The sequence below is a fragment of the Salvelinus namaycush genome, chromosome 1 (assembly GCF_016432855.1).
Source record: "Salvelinus namaycush isolate Seneca chromosome 1, SaNama_1.0, whole genome shotgun sequence".
Taxonomy (NCBI): domain Eukaryota; kingdom Metazoa; phylum Chordata; class Actinopteri; order Salmoniformes; family Salmonidae; genus Salvelinus; species Salvelinus namaycush.
The window spans coordinates 50,991,577-51,018,060 of NC_052307.1; the positions used below are offsets into that span (position 1 = coordinate 50,991,577).

At 43.3% G+C, this 26,484-nt stretch overlaps 1 protein-coding gene across 1 annotated transcript in view; it reads right to left on the bottom strand.

Moving 5' to 3' along the window:
- LOC120052048 (SH3 and multiple ankyrin repeat domains protein 2-like) overlaps positions 1-26,484 on the bottom strand; it is a 176,118-nt gene that overhangs the window by 124,630 nt on the left and 25,004 nt on the right. Inside the window, exons 5-9 of the mRNA XM_038998913.1 lie at positions 25,675-25,826; positions 25,049-25,216; positions 15,297-15,413; positions 13,387-13,464; positions 9,426-9,492 (exon numbers count right to left, since the gene is read on the bottom strand). Coding sequence (XP_038854841.1) covers positions 9,426-9,492; positions 13,387-13,464; positions 15,297-15,413; positions 25,049-25,216; positions 25,675-25,826 — 582 coding nt within the window. The remainder of the gene's footprint in view (positions 1-9,425; positions 9,493-13,386; positions 13,465-15,296; positions 15,414-25,048; positions 25,217-25,674; positions 25,827-26,484) is intronic.

The window sequence follows — 26,484 nt, forward strand, 5'->3', positions numbered from 1 at the left end:
AAATACAGTTTACTCCCCCTAGCAGAGCTGGTTCGGCTGTTTTCATGTTATCTAGAGCGTTGTGCTGTTGGCAACAATTTAATTACGCTTTTTGACGTTTACTGACACCGGACATATTAAACTGGTGTTGAGCGTTCATAAATTCATCAGTTATTCTGTGCTCAGGCAGACTCAAACGAGAGTGTTCTGAAATCGGAGTAGATAGCCAGAGCGAATTTACGAACGCACACCTAGAAAGAGGCCCGAGTTCCAGAGTTGGAATTCTGAGTTGGATGACCGTTCAAAACGATTGTTCCCTGTCGGAACTTGTTTCTTTCAGAGTTCCCTGTTGTCTTGAACGCACTGAACTCAGAGAATTCTGAGTTCCCAATTCCAAATTCCCAGTTGTTTTGAATGCTCAGAGGGAGATGGCAGGGTATTATTCCCTTTGAGTCAGGAGCCAAAACTCCTCCGTAGTGTCCCGTGAATGCGTTGTCTGCAGAATTCGGTCACATGACAGCTCAATCCGCTGTTCGATTTGACTTACTGGCAGGTCAACAGAGCCAGGATCACAGTCAAACGGCTTGGGAAGTAGGTACCAAAGTGCTCTTCCAAGTGTTGGACCTGAGCATAAATCACTCGTATGGAACACTTACTGATGCCGTTTTCTATTATTTTCTTTCTTTTCACAGATTCAACCAAGTCTGTGTTTTTGACATCCATTGTGAACGACAACAGTTCCTCTCTCAATGCGAAAAATCTTTCCAACACTCTTCTTCGATAACCACCAAGCCTCGGTGTGAAATAGAACATTATCATGCTCCACATAGTTTTGCAAACAGGCATGCGCGCAGTGGATGTGGTTTACAATCAAAGTTACCTGCCGCATTATATCTCAGAGTTCCCGGCTCAGACATTTTGCCACCAGTTGCTCTCAGTGTATCATATACTGTAATGCGTCTATAAGACAGAGGGAGACACATTTATAACTAGAGTGCAGAGGCCTGCACGCCGTCCCGCCATAGATGGAGCCCCATCTGTGCAAAAGCCCACCATTCGATCCCATATGGAATCTGTTTTTTTGTCAATATAGCCACGCAGCAGACTGAACATCCCCTATGACATTTCATGCTTGGGAATCGTGAGACAGAACAATATGTCCTTGTGAGTAGCATCCCCAGGCAAAGTCAATACATGGCAATCTCGGCTTTCACAGCTAATGTCTATTTGGAGAGCATAAGGTGGTTGAGTTTTTGAGTCGTTCAGTCAGTCTACTCTTGATTGCTAAACAATAGCATACATTCTTTGTTTAACAGTGTTATCTAACAAAGGTATTATTGTGAGTTTATGTGCCTCTGCCTCCCCACAGATTGTTTCCACCATATAAATTGTAATAGCAAAGTGTATGATTTCATAGCGTAGCAGGCCTAGACATTCACCATGGGAACGATTCAAATGCAACGGTCAGGTGCGGCCTTTCGTCATGATCTAAGGGTGCTCTCTGGTTAAATTTGATCTTTTAGATTTGAATCATTTTCATTTAGATTTTTAATGTTAACCACATTTCAATGCTTTTGAGATACGAAGACGATATTATAACATACAGTACCAGTCAAAAGCTAGGACACACCTACTCATTCTAGGGTTTTTCTTTATTTGTACTATTTTCTACATTGTAGAATAATAGTGAAGACATCAAAACTATGAAATAACACATATGGAATCATGTAGTAACCAAAAAAGTGTTAAACAAATCAAAATATATTTTATATTTAGGATTCTTCAAAGTAGCCACCATTTGCCTTGCTTACAGCCTTGATTGCAGCTTTGCACACTTTAGCAGTGGCAGAGAGGAGGAAGAAGAACACTTTGGGAATTTGACAGTTTTCCCTGAATTTAATTGGGTTCCCATTACAATCTGAAAGCGCGGTTACAAAATAATCAGATTTAGCCTCACAACATTCATAAAAAGAATATTGTACTTTTTACGCCATACGTTTTCCCTGACACCCAAAAATACTCATTACATTTTTATGCTTAGCAGGACAGGAGAATTGACAAATTCACGCACGTATTAAGAGAACATCCCTGGTCATCCCTACTGTCGTTGATCTGGCGGACTCACTAAACACACACATGCTTCGTTTGTAAATTATGACTGTGTTGGGGTGTGCCCCTGGCTATCCGGGAAAAAATTATTTTAAAAATTGTGCTGTCTGGTTTGCTTAATATAAGGAATTTGAAATTATTTATGCTTTTACTTCTACTTTTGATACGTAAGTATATTTTAGCAATTACATTTACTTTTGATACTTACATTTATATATATATATATATACTTACATATAAAACCAAATACTTTTAGACTTAGTATTTTACTGGGTGACTCACTTTTACTCCAGTCATTTCTATTAAGGTATCTTTACTTTTACTAAAGTATGACATTTGAGTACTTTTTCCACCACTACCATTCACAGACTCCGACACATACACACTAGGGTTCAATATTTTCTGCAGAATCGACCAATTTTCCTCCTAGAGAAATAGCAAGAAATGAACGGTCTTTCCAGTATTCCCGTTCAAACTGGAAATGGTATTTAAAAGCAAATAATACCAGCAAAAGAAATCTGACATGATTATACCACTGGGGGGCTCTCCAGATGGTGGTCCGGACTGCCCAACACATCACCGGGAGCACACTTTCTGCCCTCCAGGACACCTACAGCACCCGATGTCACAGGAAGGCCAAAAAGATCATCAAGGACATCAACTACCCGAGCCATGGCCTGTTCACCCCGCTAGCATCCAAAAGGCAAGGTCAGTACAGGTGCATCAAAGCTGGGACCGAGAGGCTGAAAAACAGCTTCTATCTCAAGGCCATCAGACTGTTAAATAGCCATCACTAACTGGGTATCACCCTGCACCTTAGAGGCTACTGACCTATGTACATAGACCTGGAATCACTGGTCACTTTAATAATGTAACACTAGTCACTAATACTGTTTACATACTGGTTTACTTATTACATATGTATATACTGTATTCTACACTACTGTATTTTAGTCATTGTCACTTCAACATTGCTTGTCCTAATATTTTTATATTGCTGTATTGTTTGATACTACTGTACTGTTGGAGCTAGGAAGACAAGCATTTCGCTACACCCGCAAAAACAACTGCTAAATGTGTGTTTGTGAACAATAACATTTGATTTGATGTGTAAATGGAGAAATATACACATGAATCGAACGGTTTCTTGTTGTATTTGTTGCAAATGAATCAACTCAAAGTTCTCTCAAAGTCACCGCACTATTTTGTTGATGTAGTCTAGTTTTAAACTGGCCTATGAAGCACTGTTGGCCAACTGCTAAACTATTATGAGTTTAGAGTCTGTTGAAAATTGCATTCATTTTAGCTTAGTGAAAGATGCAGCTTTGTCCTTTTCTCTCCCCTTGCACCTGGCCATGGAGGGAATTGGGAAGGTTGTTGCTGTTTTACATTTTTTATTGTGGTGATCTTGTCAGAAGGAACATATCCGATTTCCTGCTCATCAAAAATACTCAATACCATGGATAGCGCTGTGGTTGATCAATTGTACATAAATCGAAACCAGCCATAAATCATATGCCATTCCAAGGTAGGTTATATTTTACATAAAAGTGAACATTTACTTATTGCGTTCGTTAGTTAGCCCAAAAAATCTATGGTAAGCCTATTTCTGGCGATAAAGTAACATTTAAAGGTACAGTTGAAGTCAGAAGTTTACATACACCTTAGCCAAATACATTTTAACTCAGTTTTCACAATTCCTGACATTTAACCCTAGTAAACATTCCCTGTCTTAGGTCAGTTAGGATCACCACTTTATTTTAAGAATGTAAAATGTCAGAATAATAGTAGAGAGAATGATTTAATTCAGCTTTTGTTTCTTTCATCACATTCCCAGTGGGTCAGAAGTATACATACACTCAATGTGTAATTGGTAGCATTGCCTTTAAATTGTTTAACTTGGGTCAAACGTTTTGGGCAGCCTTCCACAAGCTTCCCACAATAAGTTGGGTGCATTTTGGCCCATTCCTCCTGACAGAGCTGGTGTAACTGTCAGGTTTGTAGGCCTCTTTGGTCACACACGCTTTTTCAGTTCTGACCACACATTTTCTATGGGATTGAGGTCAGGGCTTTGTGATGGCCACTCCAATACCTTGACTTTGTTGTCCTTAAGCCATTTTGCCACAACTTTGGAAGTATGCTTGGGGTCATTGTCCATTTGGAAGACCCATTTGTGACCAAGCTTTAACTTCCTGACTGATGTCTTGAGATGTTGCTTCAATAAATCCACATAATTTTCTTTTCCTCATGATGCCATCTATTGTGTGAAGTGCACCAGGCCCTCCTGCAACAAAGTACCCCCACAACATGATGCTGAAACCCCCGTGCTTCATGGTTGAGATGGTGTTCTTCGGCTTGCAACCCTCCCCCTTTTTCCTCCAAACATAACGATGGTCATTATGGCCAAACAGTTCTATTTTTGTTTCATCAGACCAGAGGACATTTGTCCAAAAAGTAAAATCTTTGTTTCCATGCGCAGTTGCAAACCATTGTCTGGCTTTTTTTATGGCGGTTTTGGAGCAGTGGCCACTTCCTTGCTGAGCGGCCTTTCAGGTTATGTCGATATATGACTCGTTTTACTGTGGATATAGATACTTTGGTACCTGTTTCCTCCAGCATCTTCACAAGGTCCTTTGCTGTTGATTTGGGATTGATTTGCACTTTTCGCACCAAAGTACGTTCATCTCTAGGAGACAGAACGCGTCTCCTTCCTGAGCAGTATGACTACGTGGTCCCATGGTGTTTATACTTGCGTACTATTGTTTGTACAGATGAACTTGGTACCTTCAGGCATTTGGAAATTGCTCCCAAGGATGAACCAGACACGTGGAGGTCTACACTTTTTTTCTGAGGTCTTGGCTGATTTCTTTTGATTTTCCCATGATGACAAGCAAAGAGGCACTGAGTTTGAAGGTCGGCCTTGAAATACATCCACAGGTACACTTCCAATTGAATCAAATGATGTCATTTAGCCTATCAGAAGCTTCTAAAGCCATGACATACTTTTCTGGAATTTTCCAAGCTGTTTAAAGGCACAGTCAACTTAGTGTATGTAAACTTCTGACCCACTGGAACTGTGATACAGTGAATTATAAGTGAAATAATCTGTCTGTAAACAATTGTTGGAAAAATGACTTGTGTCATGCACAAAGTAGATGTCCTAACCGACTTGCCAAAACTATAGTTTGTTAACAAGATATTTGTGGAGTGGTTGAAAAACGAGTTTTAATGACTCCAACCTAAGCTTATGTAAACTTCCGACTTCAACTGTAAATACTAATGTTAAAACATTAGTTTTAAAATGTCAATCTAAATGGTACTTTATTGCTAGAAATAGGCTTACCATAGATTGTTTTGGCTAACTAATGCTAATGAATGGTAACGAATGCAATAGGTAAATGTTTATTTAAATTTACATTTTACTTTATTGGGAAAAGTGAATGGGTTTTGGCGGGAAATCCCGGTAAATCTCGGTAACCCTGTTTCTGCCATTAAACCCTAATCCACACCCACCACACACGTTCCACCGCAGAAAACTAGGACACACAATATATTCCACAACACTACTCAACCTTCCCCTCAACAGCAGGAAGTAGCTCCCTCACTTCCTTTCATCTTCGGCAGGCTTCCTGTTTTTAGTCTCCTCTAAATCCCATTCACTAAAGGGTGCTCTCTGGCTGTCTCATCAAAAGCTGTGTAGAACAGGCTGCAGTGAACCGTGTGACCAGCTACTCAGAGCCACGCAGGCTGTGTTTGTTCTTTAATTAGGGAGACTGGATTAGCTAGTCAGTGACATTAAGACAATAATTCATTACCATGGTACACTAAGGAGGAGACATAAGACTTATTTGAACTGCTAAAAAAGTGCCTTATTATATTACGTCATGGCCATGCAAGAGTATGCCATGTTGTCGCTGAGCATTGGTCGAGTGGGTGTTTGGTTGTCTGGGTGTTTTAGTTGGGTGTTTGTTTGGATGGCCATTTGTGTGCTAAGTTGAGTGTGTTGAGTGTGTGCGTGCACGTGTCTCTGTGTGCATGTTTGTGTATGGTGCGCACATTGTGTATCTGTGTGTTTGATTTGGCCCCCGTGTCGGATTATCACGCTCTTGCAGCGTGATGTCTAATACACACATCTGCCAATCATTCTTAGAGAGGCTTACCGGCAGAATGGGAAAAAACTAACTGGATTTAAGAAACGATTTACTAGCCTATCTACCAAAGCAGAGTGTATGGACACATTCAGTCACGCCTAGTTACTAAAGCACTGATCGATTGGACACATTGCACACTAACTCCTATGTCAATTTAACCTCTACTTACTACCCCCTATATCTACTTATAGCCCTCACCATCTTTATTTGCCATCCCTCTCTGCTAAACTTCTCCTGGAGTGCTGCTCTGTGGCTGACCATGTTGCTGTGTCAGAGTGATATAAGGATATGGATGGGTGCTTAACTTTGTCCTAAATGTTTTTTCGGCATATCCCAACTCTCCCTTAGAAACCCTATGAGAATGGGGTCACAGCCAGAGTGCTCATTATCCAGCGAGCCTGGGGCAATTAGGGTTAAGTGCCTTGCTCAAGGGCACATGGAGAGATTTTCCCCCTTGTAAGCTCGTGGATTCGAACTAGCGACCTTTCGGTTACTGGCCCAGGAGTACCGTGTCAGTAGAAATACACATTTCTATGCAAATGAACAATAAAGTCCTGTTCTATACAATTCTCTCTCTACTAGATCCCTCTCTGTCGCTACTTATTTCCCCTCCCTATCTCCATCTACAGTATTACCCCTTTCCAACTATACTTCTCTTTCTACAACATCTCTCCACCACCCCTCCCCACCCCTACTTTATCTCCTTTATCTCCAATTATCCCCTCTCTATAACTTTCCTTCAAACTGGGAATTGCACCTCTGCCCAAAGTTCTCTTACCATTTGTGGCATTAGCCAGATGCCATAGTCTTTTAATGATTAGCACACAGGCTCTGATGCCATGGTAACCTGTTTGCCGGTTAGGAGTGTGTTGCTTTCACTAGGAGCAAGAGTCGGCTGACTCAAAGAGATGAACACAGCGAGACTCACCTCTCATCACTCCCACCATTATCTGTGTCATTACTATGGATGTAGATCACACACACACACACACACACTTGGGAATTCACTATAGGCTGAGCTAGAGAATGACGCCTCATCCTCCGAGGAGATTAATTTCTGCTCTATCCATCCCTAATTCATCTACTTTATTATTCATATATTAGCGTTGTGTTCACTAACCCAGTCCAAAAACCTAAACATACATTATATGGCAATATAACCCATCCACCATAATCTATCCAATAATTTCTACTGATTCTCTGGTATCTCCTATGGGACTAATACAGAGATTGAATAACAGACTAGTTAATTGAATATGAGTGTTGGGACATACCATGATAGTAAATAAATAAAACACTGATTTGTGAGAACCTTGAGTTGGGTTACAAGGCTAGGCAGTGTCAGGGTTAGCTGAAGTGCTCTGTGCTCTTTTGTACAGGATTAAATTCATGCCTATCTTCTAATCAAACTCCAACACAAAGAAAGAGAGCGATAGAGACTATAAAGTCACTGACACTGTCCATCACACATCTGGGAACAAGGGAGCGAAAAGGATGTAGGGAGAAAGATGGAGAGAAGGTGTGTGAGTCTTAATGACGCATAGTGCTACTGACTCATTACTCTTTCTGGGCTAATGCTCTTTAGTGCACATTCTAAATACTGTACACACACACACACACACACACACACACACACACACACACACACACACACACACACACACACACACACACACACACACACACACACACACACACACACACACAATCAATTCTGTACCCATACCAGGGTAATACCTCAGCTCAGGCAGGATAGACAACTACCCACCATACCGCAGAAACACAATTCTACCTGTATTCCAACATAGCAAGCTACCACCCACCTGGAGCGGGAGAGAAGGGGACTAGGGATGGCTGGACAGGGCAGAGGGTAGGAGGGTAGAGGAGGTAGGAGGGGGGTGGTTGAGCTTCAGAGAACCCACCTTTCTTTGCTTTGCAACATGCAGAACCCATCGCCGACAATCCAGCATCGTCAATATCCCATCACAAACTGACAGTGAGCCGAAAGATAGAGATAGAAAGAGGTAGAGAGAGAGAAAGACAGAGAGAAAGAAAAAGCAACGAGGACTGTAACAGAGGACAGTTATCCGGGACTTTTCATTCCGCTAGCAACATCTAATGGTCAATGGCAGAGTTCGGGCGTGGCAGGCTCTCATGGCCCCACCAGAGTTGAGGTGCGACGCCGTCCCGGTGTGAGAGGGTCCATGCTGTACGTGGGGAGCGGGATGGGGTGTCTGAGAGGGGGGAGCGGGAACGATGGCAGCAGATGTGAGAGACGCGGTGTAATCCTGCAGCGCTGCATTTCATCTAGCCCTCGCTGCAGCTGTGAGGCCTCGGGAATCTCGCTCGGGGGGGGGGGGGGGGATGACAATCGTGGATTACATCTTTAGATTATTTTATTTATTTATCTATTCACTGTTTTTCTATTTTTTTATTACATCTTTGTTTCATTTGTCTGGGGATGGTAATCCCTCCCGCTTAACCTTTTTCCCTCCATGTGAAATAGTTTAATGAAGAAAGATGATGCTGTTGTCGGGCCGTGGGGGTGTGGGGTGCATGGCAGATAAACCCACAGGGAATGTAGAAATCTGTTTTTAAATTCCTTTGGAAGAAGGAAACCCTTTTTTTGGCGGGGATTTAGTAGAGAGTCTGTGAGGAAATATCTCTCCCCCATTCTATCCCTCCCTAACCCTTCTCTCATATGCCACCTGAGGGATCCTGGATTCCCCAGTGTGGTAGGGTAATCCCACGAAGGGGGGGGGGGGGGGCTGAATGTCAAATCCTGTCATGGTTTTCTAGCACCCACACAAACGCACACTCACAAACACACACTCACACATGTGGCAGCGTAGCCTAGTGGTTAGAGCGTTGGACTAGTAACCGAAAGGTTGCAAGATGGAATCCCTGAGCTAACAAGGTACAAATCTGTCGTTCTGCCCCTGAACAAGGCAGTTGACCCACTGTTCCTAGGCCGTCATTGAAAATAAGAATTTGTTCTTAAACTGACTTGCCTAGTAAAATAAAGGAAAAATAAAATAAAAATGATGGAGAGCATACTTGCAGAAGGGCAGACGCACACACATACAGACACAAGAAAAGATCAACAACCTATTATTCAATAATATATCCATTTCAGACATAGAGGAGGGGGAAGTGTAAAAGAGGAGGGTAACCATGGTTACTCACCTATATCTGTCTCTTTGTGGTTCTTGACCAGTTCGGCCAGTTCAAAGTTCCCCGCAATGATGGCCACCTGTGAGAGAGGGGGAATCAGGAGGATTGCAATTTGAGGGCCACATTTAGTTTACTGCAAAATAGCCTTTGCATTGCTCTACAAATTCAAACAATTCATTGTGTGTGTGTGTGTGTGTGTGTGTGTGTGTGTGTGTGTGTGTGTGTGTGTGTGTGTGTGTGTGTGTGTGTGTGTGTGTGTGTGTGTGTGTGTGTGTGTGTGTGTGTGTGTCTGTCTGTGTAGTAATCTGGACATGATTCCACTAAATTCTTATCTGGATTTAACCATCTGCAACCTGTTACAAATCCTGACCTTTAGCATGACCGGAACACACACACACACACATGTGCATACCAATATGCGTACACGCCCACACTCACCCACACCCACCAGCGAAAGAGTGAGAGATGGTGAGAGAGAGAGCAGTGGTGGAAGAGAGCAAGAGGGAGAAAGAAAGTGAAGAGAGGGAGCAATAGTTTTTAATAGGGAGAGAGGGATGAGAGAGACAGCAAGGGGTCGCCAGAGAGAGGGATATAGTGATATGTTGTATGAAATGCTTGAGAGGCCATCCTACCTGCACCTAATGAGAGACAGAGTGTGGTGGTTGGCGGGTCAGCTGTGGCATTGTGGTAGCATGGCTCTAATGGAAGAAGGACCCTTTCACTAGCCCCGTGTGACATGAAAGAATCACAAACCCACATTCACCCGTCCCCTCTCATCTTTCTTTCCTCTCACTCTCCTCTCTCATCTTTTTTGTTCTCCCCTTCTCTCTTCCCTTTCTCTTCATTACCACTTCTCCACCAGAGGACAAAAACAAATGTAAATACAGCAGCAAGAAGCCATTACATTTTTTAAGCCTTTTGGCACCACAGCGCCACCGTCAGCCCCGTCAACATGGCAGCATGGGCATCTATGGGTTGGTGACAAGTCACCCTCAGTCTCACCCACTGGAGGAAAGGGGCGCAATATCATAGTGTCCCCAGGGTGCAGTGGATGTACATATAGTGTACAGTGAGAGGGACAGCGCTTTGATTCCATCACAGGAGAACTCATTCCTGGGAGAGGGTGTAGGGGGGAGTAGGAGGAGGAGGAGGAGGGTAGGTGGGGGGTTTACTGCAGTCTTTTTGGACGACACTTAATAACAAAATACAAACCTTCCACGCTTAAATCATTTCTTATGAGCCGTTGTGATAGGTATAACACCGATTGCAGATCACTGGGTATCATAACTGAACACTGGTAAACTGAGAGCGATAGCACTGAGACGATGGAAGGTACAGAATGAAGCCTACACCTGATAAAAAAAGGTGCTATCTAAACCAAAAATGGTTCTTCGGCTGTCCCCATATGAGAACCCTTTGAAGAACCCCTTTTGGGTTCCATGTAGAACCCTTTCCAAAGAGGGTTCTACATGGAACCCAAAAGAGTTCTCCTATGGGGACAACTGCAGAACTCTTTTTGGACCCTTTTTTCTCTCAGTGTATAGCTGTAGTGTGGTTTAAAGTCTAAAGACCACATCTAACCCACAAGGCTGTAGTGTAGTGCACAGCCTTGTATAGGGGAAACAAGCCCACTAACGCCTGATTGCCACCCCTTCCTTCACTCCCTCACTCCTTCATGTTCCCACAGCATAAAAATGCTGGGAATGACCCCTTGTTTCCATGAAGACACATTGTTGTCTATGGTGGTGGACGAGAGGAGGAGGAGGAAGCGAATGAGGTAGTGGAGGAGGAATGGGTGGAGAATTGTGCCTGAAACTACATCCAACGACTCAGGTAGGAAATTCATTCTGATTCAAGACCAGGCAGAATCCTTAAAGGGCCAGGCACATAGGAGAACGCGAGTAGAGAAGATGGAGAAGACAGGAGGAGATTGGAAAGGAGATGGGGAAAGGAGGAATTGTTAGAGATACAGAGACAGAGAGCAGAAACACTCTCTTCCCCTTCCCCTCGCTCTTGAATTTCCATGTTCTTGTTTCTCATCGCGAGTTTCTCAATACTGATAAACGTCAGCCCATACCCTGGTTCTAAAAGGGTAGACTTTCGCTGAGAGACAAATAGCGATTGGAGCTTCAGTATAGTGTCGAACACTTCTGCATGTTTCACTGATTCCAGTGTTTCATCTCATTCCAGTTTCTTGTTCCACATCCCACTGGGCACAGGCAGTTCAACGTAATTTACATTCAATGACATGGAAACAAAGTTGATTCAACCAGTGTGTGCCCAGTGGTATTCCAATCTCATCTGAATGCAACACAGTGAAAGAAACGGACTCACTGTCCACTGCTGACAGAAAGAAAGAGGGAGGGATGGAAAGAGAGAGAGAGAGAGAGAGAGAGAGAGAGAGAAGGTGGAAATAAATGGGAGAAAGGAAAGAAGGAAGCAGAACATTCAAAGAGAACGAGAGGAGAGAAAAGGAGAGAAAATGTGAGAAATGAAAAGAGAATGAAGCTGAGGGAGAGGACATGAGAAGGAAAAAGGAATAAAGGAGAAAGGGAATAGGGAAGAAAGGATCAAATGGAGAGACTGACGAGGAGAGAGGAGAAAAAATGTGAAAGGGATCAAGGACACTTCTGGGAAGAAGGGAGCGAGAGAGGGAACAGGGGGGAGTTAGAGAGTAAGGTTGAAATAGGCAAACGCTGAATATAAGAATATTGTGAAACACCTATATACAGAGTCTAGGGCCAACAGAGGAGGGGGAGGGATTTTGAGCTCTAATTGATGATCTCATTGTGCTGCTGGGACTCTATTTTTAGCTACAGATACGCAGGCAGAGCAGTGGAGACACACACTATCATTTCCACTCTGTTGAACTCTGCCCCAATAAGGGACAATATTGGTCAATTAATTGGCAACATTGGTAGAGACACCTATATTCAGTTTCTGGGACCCATACAGGAATTGTACCTACCACCATGGTATTGGGGGCACCATGTTCTAATCCACTTAGCCATCCTCTGCTTGTGACTTTTCCTTCTCTCCTCTAGATATTTCAAGTATAAAAGACCAGTGCAATTGGAAAAGAATAGGAGACAATTAGACAAGTTAAACTTTTGGGGCCAACCCCACCGACGAAGGCCAGCGTAAATAAGAGGGCCACTGAAGTGCCTGTGGAGGGCCATCGAGGACGCGAGGACTGCCTTACATAAAAGCCTGCTTCAAAACGCTCCTTTGTGACTCAAACGTGACTCATGCGGGACTCTCATTGGAATCAATAATGTGAGCTGCACTGCCATCTGCGTATTCAAGCAATTACATATTATCTCTGCAAGACACAGGGCAAAATATCTAGCCAACCCATGGACATATGCAACTTTGCAAGATGTCTACAGCTGCGTCGAACACACAACTATGTCGCCTAGTAAGACTCAACCCATTCCCTGCACTTGCTTTTCAGATGCCGATACAGGAGAGGAGTCAAGTAGAGGAGTTAGGTACAGTAGAGGAAGCCACTTCAGACTATTGAGATGCATCCTTGGTATTACTTGGGACTTGAAACGTGTGTTCTACTCAACAGAGTCCCATTCACACTGCCATCTCTGACCCAGGTTTCCACCTGCTGATAAGAACACTTCCCCACAGCAGCACATGAAAGAAGTCTGAGACGGTACACATTCTCTCTCTCCATCTGAACCAACGTCATAATACTATGAGAGCATTAGCTGAATGTAGGAGGAACATTGGAGGACATTAAGCCGTTAGCTAACAGGCAGAAAGTGACCCTGACCTATCCTAGTGATTATGGCCATTTTAGCTGACATTTTTATTCCCAGTCAGTGACTTACTGAAAACACATTCAGTATATATTCTGTATATTGGATAAACTATGTAGCCCATGAAGGAAGTAAACCCATGGCTCTGATATGTCAGAACTACAGAAATGCTTTTGGATGAGAGGATGTATTACGGGTCTCACCTGAAAGGGACTCTGGCTGTTGTAATTCTTCACCTCTTTGTTGGCTCCACGGACCAGCAGCACCCTGGCACAGTTATCCTGGGAAAATACAGGGAAGAACAGGAATCTGAGGAGCGGCTCTGAATTTCTTGGGAATTATCAATCTCTATTAGTCCCATGCCTCCCATACCACACCCAAGACTAGACAGAACACTTGTACAGTAACCCGAATAGTCCAGAAGCCAGTTTTCGATTATTTGAACTAGCAGTAAACAAGTAGAGTGGAAAAAAAGCAACATAGGTGGGTACAACCCCCAACTTTTAAAAACAAAAATGGAATGGAAGAGAGAGAGAGAGAGAGAGAGAGAAAGACAGAGAGAGAGACAGAGAGAGAGAGAGAGAGAGAGAGAGAGAGAGAGAGAGAGAGAGAGAGAATAAAATAGATATTGACAGAAACAGAGTGCCTGCTACCTGTATGAAGGGAGATTCTGTGTGAAGGAAAGGAAAAAAGAGTGTGAAAGAAAGAGTGTGAAAGAGAGAAAGAGAGAGACAGTTAAAGGGTCTGAATGTGCAGCACACCTCGCCCACAGAGTGCTCAACCACGCATGAACAGTATTGTATACAGAAACACACACCTTAACACACACCTTAACACACACACACACAATCAATTCTGTACTCATGCCAGTTTGCAAAGTAACTAACATGAAGGATGTGCATTCTGGCATTTGTAGAGTGCATAATATGCTCTCTATATTTTGACATGTTCAACAAACTAACAATCCCATGTATTGGCATTTTATAATCTCCATTTGCATTGAAGCTTATTTGGAAATAGAAATGGATGACGTGTAAACCCCCCTCTCTCTCTCTCTCTCATTCTGCCCGTCCTCTTTCTCTCCCACTGTCTCTCTCACTCTGACACCTCTCCCCCCCATCTCTAATTGTAGCCCTGTCACAGGATAATACGACTTGAAGGTTTAAATACCAGGAGAACACTGTATGTGTACAGACACTAAACTACCGAACATTAGGAGACATGGGTATTCCGCCTCAACATTTTTTCAGAAAAATCCCCAAATGTGAAAGGGATGAAGAGAAAGAGAGAGAGAGGAAGAGACAGAGAGGAGGATAGATACAAGACATGATAGAAGAACGTGTTCAAACATTCATTCGTTCCTTGTGCTGTTCATTCGTTTGTTCCTTGTGCTGGACTACTAAATGCAAAGTAAATTGTATCGGTATATGTCTTATCTATCCAGTGCAGTTGGGACAGAGGTCGGTTGTAAGTGAATGTATTAATGTCCTCTATGTTTTTCGTGTATGCAACATCTATTCTATTCTAGGCCATAGTGCTAACTGAGTCAGATGATTCTGAATAAGGATATAGTGGGAGAGTTGAGAAACAAGTGGGTTGAGATGTGAAAAGCTTTTCAAGCAAGAGTGGGGTCAGGACTCGAATGCATTTAAGAAATGCTATGCTATAGAATACATTTAGCTAATGAACATGTACAAATCTGGGGTCTCATTGAGTCTAGAGTAGGAGGAGAGCTGAATGGTGGGAATGAGAGACAGACTTAATACCCCTTGTCACTCATTCTCCACCCTTACTCATGATCCTCTCCTCCAATTTCTCTTAATTGTGGAAAATAATTATGTTTATGAGAATAACTGCCGTTTAATTGTAGATTTACTTAAATCTCATACGGACGGAACGAGAAGCAGATGTGTGTGTGTATGTGTGTAAGGTCAATGATGAGTGGTGGTGTGTTCAGTTCATTCACTCAGACACTTACAGACTTTAACACAAGTAGAATAGGTTAACAGAGAGACATCAGGGAGACCTCCAGGCCTACACAATCAAACCAGATGGAAGAAGGGCAGTTATACCTGTATGAACAAACAAACACACACACGCACACACACCTCACCTGGTTGTAGAGAGCACAAATGTGCAGCGCCGTGTTCCCTGAGGCGTTCTGTGCGCTCATGTCCGCCCCGTAGAACAGCAGATGCTCCAGGTGCTGGACATAGCCATTCCGACAAGCCTGTACAGACGCACACACAAACACACACAGAAAACAATACATGTTTATTATAATTGCTATATTTATTATACAGTGCCTAGTGAAAGTCTACACACCACTTTCACAGTTGTCACATTCTAAATCTAAAAAAGGATGACATTACATGTTTCCCCCCCTACAGATCTACACAACCTGCTGCACATTTTCAATTTGAAAGAAAAAGTATTGAACATTTAAAATGAAGATCGCGTATGTCTTCACACCCCAGACTTAATACTTGGTGGAATCACCGTTGTCAGCAATTACAACTGTAATTTTTTAGATGATTCTACCAGCTCAAGACCACTCTTAGGGCAACATATATCCATTGTTTTTGACAAAATTGCTCGAGCTCAGTAAATTTGGTTGGGAATTATGGATTGACAGCAATATTCAGACCTTGTCTCAGATTTTCAAGCATATTTAAAGTCAGGACTGAGACTGGACCCATTGGGAACACTCCACACCTATTGAAAAGCCATTGTGTGTCTGGAAAGCCCTTCTGTGTGTTCATTAATATTTGTGTAATTGTCCCACTGAAAAATAAAACTCTATCGCAGGATTAGGTATTCAGAAGACTGAGGCAGGTTTTCCTTTAACTTTTTACCTGGACTTTGCTCCTTTCATAATTATTTTTATCCTGACAAACTCCCCAGTCCCTGCTGGTGACGACAAGCATACCCATAAAATTATGTTGCCACCACCAAAAATTGTGTTTAACCAGATACGATGATATTTTACAGTAAACAAATTGACAAAAGACTTTCAGCACGCTTATAGGGAAGGACATTCAACAATCACAGCACTTACACAAATGACTGATAAATTGACTAAGAGAAATTGATAATAAAAAGATTGTGAGGGCTGTTTTGACATTATCGATCATAGTCTGCTGCTGGAAAGATGTATGTGTTATGGTTTTACATCCCCTGCTATATTGTGGATAAAGAGTTACCTGTCTAACAGAACACAGAGGGTGTTCTTTAATGGAAGCCTCACCAACATAATCCAGGTAGAATTAGGAATTCACCAGGGCAGCTGTTTAGGCCCCTTACTTAAAAAAAAATCTTTACTAACGACATGCCACTGGCTTTTTGAGTAAAGCCAGTGTGTCTATGTATGCAGATGACTCAACACTATATACGTCAGCTACCACAGTGACTGAAATGACTACAACACTTAACAAAGAACTGCAGTTAGTTTCAGAATGGGTGGCAAGGAATAAGTTAGTCCTAAATATTTCAAAAACTAAAAGTATTGTATTTGGGACAAATCATTCACTAAACCCTAAACCTCAACTGTATCTTGTAATTAATAATGTGGAAATTGAGCAAGTTGAGGTTACTAAACTGCTTGGAGTAACCCTGGATTGTAAACTGTCATGGTCAAAACATATTGATACAAGAGTAGCTTAGATGGGGAGAAGTCTGTCCATAATAAAGTGCTACTCTGCCTTCTTAACGCTATCAATAATGCAGGTCCAACAGGCCCTAGTTTTGTCGCACCTGGACTACTCAAAGAGGGACAGTATGGCTGGCCCTTAAAAGTACACGGGGAGCTAACATTAATGATATGCATGTCAATCTCTCATGGCTTAAAGTGGAAGAGAGATTGACTTCATGTTGTGTTGACAAGCTGAATGTACCGAGCTGTCTGTTTAAATACTAGCACACAGCTCGGACACCCATGCATACACCACAAGACATGCCACCAGAGGTCTCTTCACAATCCCCAAGTCAAGAACAGACTATGGGAGGCGCACAGTGCTACATACAGTAGATCCATGACTAAATGGAACTCTATTCAACATCAGGTAACACATGCAAGGAGTAGAATCATATTTTTAAAAACAGGTACAAATACACCTTATGGAACAGTGGGGACTGTGAAGAGACGCACACAAAGGTACAGACACACGCATACACACACAAGCGCTAGCACACGCACTCTACACACACGTACATTGTGATATTGTTGTATGGTGGTATTATACATTTTGTATTGTAGATATGTAGTGGTGTAATAATGTTATATGATGTACTGTTTTATATGTAATGTAAGTGCCTTAATGTGTTTGGACCCCAGGAAGAGTAGCTGCTGCCTTTGCAGGAACTAATGGGGATCCCTAATAAATACAAAAACAAAAATACTCGAAAATACAGAGGGTTTCACAACATTGCATTCTCTCCACATTACTGGCCTGTATGACCAAGTGAAAAAAAGGGAGTCTGTGTTAAAACATTTATTTTAAATCCTCCATTATGTTTGCAAAAAGGTCCTTAAGTAATACTGCAAGACAAAATGAGAAGGAAATACACTTTTTGAGAAGGAAATACACTTTTTTTTTTAAACACACAGAGTGAAACCATCTGTATTTTCAAGTAATGTGGTTGGGCATCGTCATGGTATGTGTGTGTATGCTTGTCGCAATTTTAATGCCAATGACACACCAGATTGGCTTTCCAAGAGGAGTTGAGTGTTCCTGAGGGGTCCAGTCTCGGTCCTGACTTAAATCTGATTGAAAATCCGAGACACGGTTTGAATATCGCTGTCCATCAATGATCCCCAACCAAATTTACTGAGCTTGAGCAATTTTGACAAAAACAATGGATATATGTTGCCCTAAGAGTTGTCTTGAGCTGGTAGAATCATACGCAATCAAGACATGTTAGTTAAAAATTATATATTATTAATTTTGAAAATGTTCTATACTTTTTCTTTCACTTCGAAAATGTGGAGCAGGTTGTGTAGATCTGTAGGGGAAAATACAATTTAATCACTTTTAGATACACATATACAGTTTATATACAGTATTCAGACACCTTGACTTATTCCACATTTTGTTACGTTACAGCCTTATTCTAAAATGTATTTAAAAATGTTTCCCTAATCAATCTACACACAATACCACATAATGATAAAGCAAATTATTTTATTTTTTTCACATTTAATTAACATTTTAAACTGAAATATCACATTTACATAAGTATTCAGACACTTTACTCAGTACTTTGTTGAAGCAATTTTGGCAGTGATTCAAGCCTCGAGTCTTTTTGGGTATGACGCTACAAGCTTGGCACATCTCTATTTGGGGAGTTTCTCTCGTTCTTCTCTGCAGATTATTTCAAGCTCTGTCAGGTTGGATGGGGAGCATCGCTGCACAGCTATTTTCAGATCTCTCTAGAGATGTTCGATTAGGTTCAAGTCTGGGCTCTGGCTGGGCTACTCAAGGACATTCAGAGACTTGTCCCGAAGCCACTCCTGCGTTGTCTTGGCTGTGTGCTTAGTGTTGTTGTCCTGTTGGAAGGTGAACCTTTGCCCAAGTATGAGGTCCAGAGTGCCCTGGAGCAGGTTTTCATTGAGGTGCTCTCTGTAATTTGCTCTGTTCATCTTTCTCTCGATCCTGACTGGTTCTCCAGTCCCTGCCAATAAAAAACATCTCCACAGCATGATGCTGCCACCAACATGCTTCACCGTAGGGATGGTGCCAGGTTTCCTCCAGACGTGATGCTTGACATTCAGGCCAAAGTGTTCAATCTTGGTTCCATCAGACCAGAGAATCTTGTTTCTCATGGTCTGAGAGTCCTTTAGGTGCCTTTTGGCAAACTCCAAGCAGGCTGTCATGTGCATTTACTGAGGAGTGGCTTCCGTCTGGCCACTTTACCATAAAGATCTGAATTGTGGAGTGCTGCAGTGATGGTTGTACTTCTGGAAGGTTCTCCCATCTCCACAGAGGAACTCTGGAACTCTGTCAGAGTGACCATCGGGTTCTTGGTCACCTCCCTGACCAAGGCCCTTCTCCCCCGATTGCTCAGTTTGCACTAGGAAGAGTCTTTGTGGTTCCAAACTTCTTCTATTTAATAATGATGGAGGCCACTGTGTTCTTGGGGACCTTCAATGCTGCAGAAATGTTTTGGTACCCTTCCCCAGATCTGAGCCTCAACGCAATCCTGTCTCAGAGCACTACGGACAATTCCTTCGACCTCATGGCTTGGTTTTTTCTCTGACATGCATTGTCAACTGTGGAAACTTATATAGACAGATGTGTGCCTTTCCAAATCTTCGACTTCCGGCGCCGACCAAGATGGCCGCCTCGCTTCGCGTTCCTTGGAAAATATGCAGTATTTTGTTTTTTTATGTGTTATTCCTTACATTGGTACCCCAGGTAATCTTAGGTTTCATTACATACAGTCGGGAGGAACTACTGAATATAAGAGCAACGTCAACTCACCATCGTTCCAACCAGGAATATGACTTTCCCGAAACGGATCCAGTGTTTTGCCTTCCACCCAATACAATGGATCTGATCCCAGCCGGCGACCCTATGCGACGCCGTAAAAGGGGCAAACGTAGCGGTCTCCTGGTCAGGCTTCGGAGACGGGCACATCGCGCTCCACTCCCTAGCATACTACTCGCCAATGTCCAGTCTCTTGACAATAAGGTTGATGAAATCCGAGCAAGGGTAACATTCCAGAGAGACATCAGAGATTGTAACGTTCTCTGCTTCACGGAAACATGGCTAACTCAAGAGACGCTAACGGAGTCGGTGCAGCCAGCTGGTTTCTTCACGCATCGCGCCGACAGAAACATACATCTTTCTGGTAAGAAGAGGGGCAGGGGGTATGACTTATGATTAACGAGACGTGGTGTGTTCATAACAACATACAGGAACTCAAGTCATTCTGTTCACCTGATCTAGAACTCCTCACAATCAAATGTCGACCGCATTATCTACCAAGGGAATTCTCTTCGATTATAATCACAGCCGTATATATTCCCCCCCAAGCAGACACAACGATGGCCCTGAACGAACTTTATCTGACTCTTTGTAAACTGGAAACCACACACCCTGAGGCTGCATTCATTGTAGCTGGGGATTTTAACAAGGCCAATCTGAAAACAAAACTCCCTAAATTCTATCAGCATATCGATTGTGCTACCAGGGCTGGTAAAACCTTGGATCATTGTTATACTAACTTCCGCGACGCATATAAGGCCCTCCCACGCCCTCCTTTCGGAAAAGCTGACCACGACTCCATTTTGTTGCTTCCAGCCTACAAACAGAAACTAAAACAACAAGCTCCCTCGCTCAGGTCTGTTCAACGCTGGTCCGACCAATCTGATTCCACGCTTCAAGACTGCTTCGATCACGCGGATTGGAATATGTTCCGCATTGCGTCCAACAACAACATTGACGAATATGCTGATTCGGTGAGCGAGTTCATTAGAAAGTGCATTGACGATGTCGTACCCACAGCAACAATTAAAACATTCCCAAACCAGAAACCGTGGATTGACGGCAGCATTCGCGTGAAACTGAAAGCGCGAACCACTGCTTTTAACCAGAGCAAGGTGACCGGAAACATGACCGAATACAAACAGTGTAGCTATTCTCTCCGCAAGGCAATCAAACTAGCTAAGTCCCAGTACAGAGACAAAATAGAGTCGCAATTCAACAGCTCAGACACAAGAGGTATGTGGCAGGGTCTACAGTCAATCACGGATTACAAAAAGAAAACCAGCCCCGTCGAGGACCAGGATGTCTTGCTCCCAGACAGGCTTAATAACTTTTTTGCTCGCTTTGAGGACAATACAGTGCCACTGACACGGCCCGCTACCAAAACCTGCGGGCTCTCCTTCACTGCAGCCGAGGTGAGTAAAACATTTAAACGTGTTAACCCTCGCAAGGCTGCAGGCCCAGACGGCATTCCCAGCCGCGTCCTCAGAGCATGCGCAGACCAGCTGGCTGGTGTGTTTACAGACATATTCAATCAATCCTTATCCCAGTCTGCTGTTCCCACATGCTTCAAGAGGGCAACCATTGTTCCTGTTCCCAAGAAAGCTAAGGTAACTGAGCTAAACGACTACCGCCCCGTAGCACTCACTTCCGTCATCATGAAGTGCTTTGAGAGACTAGTCAAGGACCATATCACCTCCACCCTACCGGACACCCTAGACCCACTCCAATTTGCTTACCGACCCAATAGGTCCACAGACGACGCAATCGCAACCACACTGCACACTGCCCTAACCCATCTGGACAAGAGGAATACCTATGTGAGAATGCTGTTCATCGACTACAGCTCAGCATTTAACACCATAGTACCCTCCAAACTCGTTATCAAGCTCGAGACCCTGGGTCTCAACCCCGCCCTGTGCAACTGGGTCCTGGACTTCCTGACGGGGCGCCCCCAGGTGGTGAGGGTAGGTAACAACATCTCCACCCTGTTGATCCTCAACACTGGGGCCCCACAAGGGTGCGTTCTGAGCCCTCTCCTGTACTCCCTGTTCACCCACGACTGCGTGGCCATGCACGCCTCCAACTCAATCATCAAGTTTGCGGATGACACTACAGTGGTAGGCTTGATTACCAACAACGACGAGACGGCCTACAGGGAGGAGGTGAGGGCCCTCGGAGTGTGGTGTCAGGAAAATAACCTCACACTCAACGTCAACAAAACAAAGGAGATGATTGTGGACTTCAGGAAACAGCAGAGGGAGCACCCCCCTATCCACATCGACGGGTCAGTAGTGGAGAAGGTGGAAAGTTTTAAGTTCCTCGGTGTACACATCACGGACAAACTGAATTGGTCCACCCACACAGACAGCGTTGTGAAGAAGGCGCAGCAGCGCCTCTTCAACCTCAGGAGGCTGAAGAAATTCGGCTTGTCACCAAAAGCACTCACAAACTTCTACAGACGCACAATCGAGAGCATCCTGTCGGGCTGTATCACCGCCTGGTACGGCAACTGCTCCGCCCACAACCGTAAGGCTCTCCAGAGGGTAGTGAGGTCTGCACAACGCATCACCGGGGGCAAACTACCTGCCCTCCAGGACACCTACACCACCCGATGTCACAGGAAGGCCATAAAGATCATCAAGGACAACAACCACCCAAGCCACTGCCTGTTCACCCCGCTATCATCCAGAAGGCGAGGTCAGTACAGGTGCATCAAAGCAGGGACCGAGAGACTGAAAAACAGCTTCTATCTCAAGGCCATCAGACTGTTAAACAGCCACCACTAACATTTAGCGGCCGCTGCCAACATACTGACTCAACTCCAGCCACTTTAATAATGGTAATTGATGGAAATTATGTAAAAATGTACCACTAGCCACTTTAAACAATGCCACTTAATATAATGTTTACATACCCTACATTACTCATCTCATATGTATATACTGTACTCTATATCATCTACTGCATCTTGCCATCTCTATGTAATACATGTATCACTAGCCACTTTAAACTATGCCACTTTATGTTTACATACCCTACATTACTCATCTCATATGTATATACTGTACTATATACCATCTACTGCATCTTGCCTATGCCGTTCTGTACCATCACTCATTCATATATCTTTATGTACATATTCTTTATCCCTTTACACTTGTGTGTATAAGGTAGTAGTTGTGGAATTGTTAGGTTAGATTACTTGTTGGTTATTACTGCATTGTCGGAACTAGAAGCACAAGCATTTCGCTACACTCGCATTAACATCTGCTAACCATGTGTATGTGACAAATCAAATTTGATTTGATTTGATTTGATTTGAGGAAGGTGAACCTTTGCCCAAGTATGAGGTCCAGAGTGCCCTGGAGCAGGTTTTCATTGAGGTGCTCTCTGTAATTTGCTCTGTTCATCTTTCTCTCGATCCTGACTGGTTCTCCAGTCCCTGCCAATAAAAAACATCTCCACAGCATGATGCTGCCACCAACATGCTTCACCGTAGGGATGGTGCCAGGTTTCCTCCAGACGTGATGCTTGACATTCAGGCCAAAGAGTTCAATCTTGGTTTCATCAGATCAGAGAATCTTGTTTCTCATGGTCTGAGAGTCCTTTAGGTGCCTTTTGGCAAACTCCAAGCAGGCTGTCATGTGCATTTACTGAGGAGTGGCTTCCGTCTGGCCACTTTACCATAAAGATCTGAATTGTGGAGTGCTGCAGTGATGGTTGTACTTCTGGAAGGTTCTCCCATCTCCACAGAGGAACTCTGGAACTCTGTCAGAGTGACCATCGGGTTCTTGGTCACCTCCCTGACCAAGGCCCTTCTCCCCCGATTGCTCAGTTTGCACTAGGAAGAGTCTTTGTGGTTCCAAACTTCTTCTATTTAATAATGATGGAGGCCACTGTGTTCTTGGGGACCTTCAATGCTGCAGAAATGTTTTGGTACCCTTTTCCAGATCTGAGCCTCAACGCAATCCTGTCTCAGAGCACTACGGACAATTCCTTCGACCTCATGGCTTGGTTTTTTCTCTGACATGCATTGTCAACTGTGGAAACTTATATAGACAGATGTGTGCCTTTCCAAATCATGTCCAATCAATTGAATTTACTACAGGTGGACTCCAATCAAGTTCTAGAAAGGTCTCAGGGATTATCAATGGAAACAGGATGCACCTGAGCTCAATTTTGAACCTCATAGCAAAGGGTCTGAATACTTACCAACATAATTAGAGCAGTCAAAATATGTGTTTTGTCATACCCTTGGTATACGGTCTGATATACCACAGCTTTCAGCCAATCAGCATTCAGGGCTCAAACCACCCTTTTTATAATTATAAACAGATACCACGGGTATGACAAAAAAAATACTATTTACTGGGTATATTACTAATTATATTGGTAACCAGTTTAGAATTGCAATAAGGTACCTCGGTGGTTTGTGCTATATGGCCAATATACCATGGCTAAGGACTATATCCAGGCGCTTTGCGTTGCGTTGTCTGTAAGAACAGCCCTTAGCGTGTTCTATTGGCCATATACCACACCCCCTCGTGCCTTATTGGTTAAATATACTACATATGATACACATGGTGAAACAAGCTATATAACAGACTCAGTCTTGGCTTTTCCCTAGATTCAGGCTGCAGTTACATGCCACGTCCAGTAGATGTCAGTGTTCGGCATAAAAGGCAGCACTGAGGCCTTGGAGTTTGTGATATTACGTCCTTAGTTTGAACCCAGTCATCAGATGGAAGAATCAATTCTAGGGGGATGTAGTGAACAGATGTAGAAAGACACCGTGCTAAATAAGGAAAGATGTATCAAAGTATAATTCGAAAACCTACATAGATCCAAAGTAATTTATAGTATCAGGTTGACAGAGAGTGAGTGAAAGAGAGTCAGTGGGGGAGCGAGGGAGGAGAGAGCAAAGGAAGCAGGCATTTCCGTAGCCCATGGGCAAGGCTCGTTTTCGGAGAATGAAAATGAATGCGTTTTGATGATAGTTAACTGATAGGCTAACCTAGAGGAGAGTTGTGTTTGATATGCTGACAGTGTCATGTTCTAGAGGACAGACAGTACAGTACGTCAGTACGTCAGGAAGTGTGACATTACTGCTGGCTAGAGCTGATAGCAATCAGAGTAGAACAGGAAGGGAGAGGGTCTAGGAGAGCTATCAACCATCAGTACACACACATGCACACGCACGTACACACACGTACAGGGAAAAAGTATGGGTGTGTACATGCATGTGCCTGTGTGTGTGTGTGTTTTTCCTCAGCCTCTCTCTGTGTGTGTGTGTGTGTGTGTGTGTGTGTGTGTGTGTGTGTGTGTGTGTGTGTGTGTGTGTGTGTGTGTGTGTGTGTGTGTGTGTGTGTGTGTGTACCTGGTGGACTTCGTGCCAGCCGTTTTCGTCCTGGCAGCAGACGGTGGCGTGTTCATGTAGCAGCAACTCACAGCAGAACGGATCTCCTCCCACCATGGCTGTGTGATAGAGCGCCGTCAGACCCCGACTGTCCTTATAGTCTGGAGACAAACCAAGCTCCAACAGGGTCTGCAACACACACACATACACACAGACGCAGGCAGGCACACACACATTGACGTTAGATTTCAAATACAGATCAAAATACACCTTATGGAACAGCGGGACTGTGAAGAGACACAAACACAGGCACAGACACATGCATGCACACACACGATAACATATGCACTGTACACACACGTAAACATGGCTTTTGTGTTGTAGATATGTGGTAGTAGAGTAGGGGCCTGAGGGCACACACTTAATGTGATGTGAAATCTGTTGTGAATATATTGTAATGTTTTTAAAATATAAACTGCCTTAATTTTGCTGGATCCCAGGAAGAGTAGCAGCTAATCCATAATATATACAAATACAATACTTATCAATACAACGTATGGGTAAGCTTAAGAGTGGCAGGGTAAATGTTGTGTGTGTTCATGTGCATGTGAGTACGCATGCGTGAGTTGGTGTGTGTGTGTCCGTACCGTCAGAGTAACCTGGTTCTTGGACCTAGCAGCTTTGTGTAGCGCCGTCATGCCATCTTTGGCCCTGAAGTCCAGGTGAGCCCCTCCATTCTTCAGAACCTTTATAATCTCCACCACGTTATCCAGGTGGGCCGCAAATGTCAGGGGGGTCTCTGTAGAATGACATAGACAGGATAAAGTGCAGACCTTGGGTCTCTACCTTATTTTGCCTGAGGCCACATTCTGTTAAACTGATCCACCATGTTGACCGCTGCACTCTCGTTTAGTTTCAGAATGGAAGCTTGCTCGTTTACGATGGTCGAACGAGGTTAACATTCTCTCGGTCCATCATTTTGTCAACGATTACGATGTTCCTTGATTGTCTACAGTAGCTTTCATTTTGGTGATTCTGAACGGGATGGACACAGTGAACAGACTGTTTGTGAGTACTGTTAGAACACCACAGACAAATTAGAAGAGAACAGAACAGAGAAGAAAGGGACCAAAGATGGATCAGAGCACAGAATGCAACATAACATAGGAACACAGTCGGAATGGAACAGAAACAGAACAGAAAACAGACAAAATGGAACCATAAAGGAATTATAGGCCATAGAGGCAGTGGTGGAAAAAGTACCGAATTGTCATACTTGAGTAAAAATAAAGATACCTTAATAGAAAATTACTCAAGTAAAAGTGAAAGTCACCCAGTAAATTCCTACTTGAGTAAAAGTCTATAAGTATTTGGTTTTAAACATACTTAAGTATCAAAAGTAAATGTAATTGCTAAAATATTCTTAAGTATCAAAAGTAAAAGTAAAAATATAAATT